At 33.1% G+C, this 7,139-nt stretch overlaps 1 protein-coding gene across 1 annotated transcript in view; it reads left to right on the top strand.

Moving 5' to 3' along the window:
- LOC117103778 (alpha-amylase-like) overlaps positions 1–2,582 on the top strand; it is a 10,425-nt gene extending 7,843 nt beyond the window's left edge. The window contains exons 3-4 of the mRNA XM_033244397.1: positions 923–966; positions 1,954–2,582. Coding sequence (XP_033100288.1) covers positions 923–966; positions 1,954–2,547 — 638 coding nt within the window. The 3' untranslated portion in view covers positions 2,548–2,582. The remainder of the gene's footprint in view (positions 1–922; positions 967–1,953) is intronic.
- Positions 2,583–7,139: the final 4,557 nt, after the last annotated feature.

The raw sequence follows: 7,139 nt of genomic DNA, 5'->3' as shown, positions 1-7,139 counted from the left end.
ATACTTATATATATATATATATATATATATATTATCAATACTGTACTTCAATACACTGCAAGCCGACAGACAATCACCATTATTTGGATTTCTGTAGTTTTTTTTTTTCAATAGCCTTAAGCGCTCTATCTATTTAGCCAATGCCTCCGCATTAAACGTATTTCTTCTAAGCATTCAGATTTTGAAAAGCAAATGTCTAACATGACATCTCATTTTTAAAATTGCAATTATCCTATATCTACTTAAATCTGCAATAGATAAGGCATCATTAATATCACGCAACAATTTGGTTTGCTGTAATTTTAAGACTAGTTCTGATAGGATACCGTTTGTTTTAGATTATGGTCCTAAAATTTAATCTCTAGCTCATACACTTAAGAACGATTATAATGCTCTAAAACAGGATTCGAACATCGAACCTCTTTTTTGCAATCCACCCATCATTGCTAGACAACAGCCACTTACTTTGATTTTGACTTCATCTAAATTACCTTCACTTACCCACAAGTATAACAATACAACATGTTTGAAATCTAGATGCCAACTTTGCAACATTATCACTACATTACACATCTAGATGTGTATAAGAGACAGTATATATACAGTATATATCATTCCGATATATAATTACATATTCTAAATGGACTCTAGACCTACGCCTATGTATATATCGTGTCTGTATTTAACATATTTAAATCTTTGTCAATCTAAGTATGTCCTGGTCCTCGATCCCTTTTAGGTTCACTTGGATAGGCCCATCTTCACTACAGACTTCTATGAATGGATATCTTGTTTGAAGCAATAAACCAAGTGGTCATTATCCAGTACCGCTCGTTTATTTAATTCGTGTTTTAACATAACTTTCACCACTATATATTTCCATATATTGTCATAAAGAATATCTGCCATAATTTTTGGAAAGAATTTGCATTTTTCTACAGAGTTCAACGACCTTTTGACCTTTACGTAAGTCAATTTCTGCACACGTTTTAAATTTAAATGGCTGGAAAATCTACAGGCTACATGTTAATACCAACACCATGCAAATCTATCCAACAAATCATGAGTTATGAACCTAAATGTTAACCCCTACCCCAAACATCGCCAATGATTACACAATTAATAAAAAGTGACAGTAATAAATTTAATCAATGTATACAATTTTCTTGTTCATTTTTGATATTCTATATGCTTTTAATAATAGAAAATACTAATTGGTATCAAATCTACTCACAACTGTAGATTTGTAAACGTTTCTGAGTGAATTGGGAATAAATATACAACTTTTCTGTGTAGGTCAATGACTTTTTGACCTCCAGTTGCGTCAATTTCTGCCAATTTCAAAACTTTTTAAATTTGAATGACTGACCAATCTATAGGTTAAATGTTGATACCAAAAACATCATACAAATCCATTGACTAAATCAAGAGTTATGACCATTTAAGGTTATCCCCTACCCCAAAAACTGTTGTTGATTACAAATTTATCGGATCATAAACATTGATAATAGTATATAATGCATTTTAATTTTTTTCTTGTTAACCTCAATTTTTGTATCAATATGTTAATAACTACAAGAAAAACACAATTTGTATCAAATACATCCAAAATTAGACATATGGCACTAAAGTCTATTTATATTTTATGAAAAATTTGCATTTTAGAAAAAAGGTTGATGACCTTTTGACCTCTAGTGACGTCAATAATTGTCGGATTAATTTTATTTCAATTGCATTCGATTAAGAAACATGTATGCTACATGCTATATGCTACCAATATAACATTGATGGGATTTTTTTTATTCACAGGTTATTGGCATAAATGTTACCCCTCCCCCCAAAAAAGTATTGACCATAAAACACTAACGACCATTACAAATGACGCGAGTACATACAATGCATTCCTATATTTTTCTTGTTAACATCGATTTTTTTTGTTCTATATGCCCGTAGGAACAAAATGAAACGATTCCAAGGAAGTTTAACTGTGGGGGCGGGAGGTACACGGTGACCCCCCCCCCCCAAGGAAGTTTAACTGTGGGGGGGCGGGAGGTACATGGTGACCCCCCCCCCCCTCCAGCTTATGGCCTATGTGGAAATGGATGGGTTTGCGAACACAGATGGCGGCAGATTAAAAACATGGTTAAATTCAGGAATGTGGCGGAGGGTACCGATGTTAACAATTGGTGGGATAACGGTAACCAAGCGATTGCGTTTAGCAGAGGGAATAAGGCATTCTTGGTCATTAATAATGATTCTTATAGAATTAAAGAATGGTTTTCCACTGGTCTACCTGCTGGAACCTACTGCGATGTGATCTCCGGTAACTACACTGGTAGTAAATGTACAGGCACCACGATCACAGTGTACGCTGATGGCAGAGCCTATTTCGACATTAGTAATTCTAGTGATGATCCTATAATCGCCATTCATGTTTTAGAAACACTTATGTTTTGGGTTTCATGTTTTAAAAACGGTTTTAATTGTGTAATGCGCCATATAAGTCTATTACCATTTACATTACAATTTAAATTTTTCATTTTATAGTATCATAAAATAAACTTCAATTAAACTAGTCTACAAGACTCCCTAAATTCACTGTCAACTCCTTAAATTTACTGTCAACTGATAGTGCAAAGAATGTAAACTATGGTAATGGGTATTGCGAAAAATACCTTTTCTTGTTCTATATGTCTTCAAAGTAACCAGTTTAACTGAATAGAAATATCTAAAAATATATTTAACTCAGCTCCAAGGATATTTATTTTTAGTTGGATTAGCTCAACACAAACAATGTCTTAAAATCATTGAAATAATTAATTTGGATCCACTATTTATTATTAGTTTTTATTCTTTATTGACCACAAAGTGTAACATAAAACCCTTGATAACAGGAATAGGCCTAAATATGTTTTGCATTTGGAAAATTGCCTTTATAACTATGGGACATTAATTGTTGTGGAAGAACAGTTTACAAACAAATAAAATATGATGCTCATCTTGCACACCTTCCTTATACTTACATAGGCCTATTCTTTTATTTGTTTTTATTATAGACTATCTACCAGTCTCAACTTGAAGATACTGTGAACTTAAACAAAGCGTGATAAAACAATTCGTTTATTCTTGAACATGCTGACATAAATAAACCGGTGCTAGTATGAGCTTAGTATTAAACGCTTTATAGTGGTTAAATCGCATATCTGTTGCATTTTTATCGTGCTTCTCAATACTGCTACCAATTCGAAATTACGAATAATAATTATTTGTCCGTGATTCTGTCCAAAAACATTATTGATCGTTATACAATATTTCTTTAAGATGATTATACAGAAGTTAGATACCCAGAAACTTTCTATTTGGGTTTACTAAGGCCCACCAAGCACTACACTACTTTGGTAACTTACAAAATGCAATTGTAGAAAGTAAATAAAGACATCGTTGGAACAAACCGGTCCGGGCCCCCTAAGATTATAAAGAAAATGGAGAATAAAAGGAAATTATCTAAAATTTAGTCTGAGAGTGCTATTTCCAGCCAATCTTGATGTGCCATACTCATAAATGTTCTTACCTCAGCCCAAGAATTAATTCAGCAACTTCTTGTTCGCTTTTAATTTTACGTGCGTTCGTTTGGCAGTTGATTTCACTTTACTCAATAAACATTATTTATCACCGGAACCTTAATTTCAGTCTCTTTGTGAATTTAATTGATTCCGATGTAACAGTCAAAATGAAAAGTTTGACGGCTCAATCTTGTTTTGACTGACAGAGGTCACGTCACATTCTCTCTCTTGTCATCAGGCTTCAATCCGTTCAAGTTGATTGTATTCCAAGTAAACTTTAATATTTTTCCTACCCACCAATTCCCATTTGATAATGGCCTTATTCAGAGCATCCCATTGTGATGTCTGGATTAATACCGTAACTTCTTGTTCGCTTTAATGTTACGTGCATTCGTTGTGCAGTTGATTTCACTTTACTCAATAAACATTACTTATCACAAGAACTTTAATTTCAGTCTCTTTGTGAATTTATTTGATGCCTCTGCAACAGTCAAAATTATCTAAAATTTAGTCTGAGAGTGCTATTTCTAGCCATCTTGATGTGCCATATACATAAATGTTCTTACCTCAGCCCAACCATGGTGAGGCTGAGGTGGTCTATATCTCCATCTGTGAAAGTTCCTCCCTGGGCCCCATATATTTCTAATTCCTGGATCCGCCACTGTAACATGTTGCACAGAAATATTTGAATATTTAGTCTAAGCTAGTTTATTTTATTTTTTTTATTAAATAAAAAATATATAAATAATCGCGCAAGGAAGTATAGTGATAAACATGATGATGATGCTGATAATGATAGTATGCCTACGAATATAATAAGGTTGTGGTTGATGTCGTGATGATAACAATGGTAGAGATGATGTTGATGATGATGATGATGATTATTATTATTATTATTATTATTATTATTATTATTATTATTATTATTATTATTATTATTATCATTATTATTATTATTATAAAGATGATGATGATTGTAATCCATTGTATCAGCTCAGTTCGCCCATATTTTTTTTTATTTATGTTTTTATTTAAATCGAACACGTCCATCGCCGTCCACAGAAGAGACTTACGCAGACTTGGAAATAGCGCATGTGCAAAATATGTTCTATAATGATGATTATGAATAGTTCATGAGATTTTACCAAATCAAGGCAATTAAACAGAAGGACGCACATCACGGGACATCAAAGGTTATAACTCTGGCATCGACATTCTAGGCGCACGTGCGTCCCTACACGCTGAACGTCACAAAAACCATAGCAACCATACCATAAACCGTCAGCGTAAGTGACGATTTACCCACGCGCATGTTAGTTGCCACGATAATCGCTCGTCGTGCGGTGATTACAAAGGCCTAATGATATTTTACACTTACATTAAACTGAAATATATTCTTCATTTCAACATTAATTTTACCATAATTGTGATGAATTGTCGTTCATGAGACTCACTTCGCAGAAAAAATTAATAAATGGTCTGTATATACTCAAAAGTTTGTTTTCGGCACCTTATGCCAACATTGTCAAAATGACAGATTAATGTTACATAAGAACATGAAATTTAATAAAAAATGTAAATTTTGAATTGTTATAACTTTTCATTTTCTTGGTCAATTTTCACAAATCAAATTGCAGTTTATAGAAGCATTTAACAAGTTCGCGGTCAAAAAAAAAATCAGATGTAACAGACATTGCGAAGTACCCACAATTAATAAAATAACAACTAACACCATAAAACGAATGGCACGCATAGACTAATAATTGACGGCTGACAGTACTCGCAACTAGTATAGGACTGTCGATGCCACAGTAAAGATCAAAGGACTGTACGCACGCGCTATGTTCGAGAGCGGAGATGTGTTTCCTTCTGTTGAATTACCTTGACCAAATTATCCTTCGTTAAAAAATCTTCGGGAAGCAACTTTGCTAAATTCTTACTGTTTGCCCAGTCCCTACTTCCATAAAAGGACAGTATGGAACGCCATTGGTGCCAAAATATGTTATTTTTAATGGTTTTTACGGATCAAGACAACATTAGGGACCAGAACTAAGTCTACTGTTATTACAACAGAACGCAGGGCTTTTCCACATTGCCATAATGAGAAGTGATGTCGAAATTGCAAAAAAAAGTCATTAAAGAAAGACGATAAACAATAATACTATTAAAGTGCTACTACAAAGTTGTGAAATTAAAAAATCATGAAAACAAACTCAACTAACGTGACATTAGTGAGTTTAGGCCTATACAAGCCGATCAGTGCACTTTTAGTTCATCTACCTCATATATCCACACCTTACTCTATTCCGTCCCAACATTCCTTCAACCGAATTTACTCTTTTATCGGCTTATCATTATGTTGATAAAAGTTTTTGATTAATAGTTCTTTTTTTATGTCGTGATGATTATTATCAGAACAGTCAAAAATCAATACTATTATCATTGTTATTGTTATTATCTGTTCTTTTAATCGTGTTTTTTCTTTGTCTCTATTAATCTGTTGCCGCTGCGTCGGAAAAAATTATGTTTCTATGTGTGTTTTTAGAAATAAAATAAAACAATAAAAATAGATTATAGCAAAGTATCTACACCTACCATGCCTAACATGTAACGTGGTCGATTTAAGAAAAAAAAATAATTTCGATGTCTAATCGTTTTAAAACTTATTTTTGTGACTTATTGAAAGATGACAACGTCTGCTATTGTTTCAAATTAACAATAAGCCAATTCATGGTTTGAGCTCTGCTGCTCGTATCTAAGGTCAATCGACATAATAACGTTTAATGTGAGTATCGTGTTTACGTCGTTAATCTTGATACGAGCATGCGCTGTTCTAACTATTAATTGCCTTATTCATTTAATTTTATTGAATAAGTTAATTTATACTTTGTTGTTTTAGGTGGCAGTATATATTTTAACTAAGTAAGTCGGAGCCGACTTTTTATTTTTTTATTGTAGCATATTTTACATCTCTTACTACCTGAGAGCTTCTATGTTTTTGTTGGAATAATTATCCACATTTTCCATCAACCCATCTGCAATTGGTAGCCACCTCTAATGAACTCTCCCGTGCCTAAGTTAAGTGGTTAATAATATCCAAATATATAATTTACCTTTTTATTAGTACAATTATTAAAAAATTTTTCGATATTAGTTTAATGCATCATAAATTGAATGCTTTTTCGGGTATGTGATTTTTGTGTCTACTGACCCCAACGGGAGCGTAGACACTATGTCATGATGTAGCAATTAAAGATGGCGGGAAAGAGTAAATCCGGTTGAGCATGATGGGTTGTAGAGACGCAGCACGCGTTCGCTACTAACGCCTTTTACCGTCATTTGAAGGATGCCCTCTAGAACATGATAGTACTCTTCGTGATCAACGACATAAGGTGGTAACTCCAGGAGTTACTCATTTTTAAAGTGTTTTTAGTGTAATATAGTAGTAGGCTTATACAGAATATATTGTTATGAAAGAAAAGTTTAATGAAAAATCCAGATACACTACAATAATACACACATCTGCATATTGAAGAACATAAGATAAAATTTAAAAAACAAAAACTCCTGTATAAG

Source organism: Anneissia japonica, unplaced genomic scaffold (assembly GCF_011630105.1).
Source record: "Anneissia japonica isolate Jap-2015-1 unplaced genomic scaffold, ASM1163010v1 scaffold287718_len389476_cov179, whole genome shotgun sequence".
Classification (NCBI taxonomy): Eukaryota; Metazoa; Echinodermata; class Crinoidea; order Comatulida; family Comatulidae; genus Anneissia; species Anneissia japonica.
The sequence above is the reverse complement of the archived record's forward strand: the minus strand, read 5'-3'. Positions and strand labels throughout refer to the sequence as shown.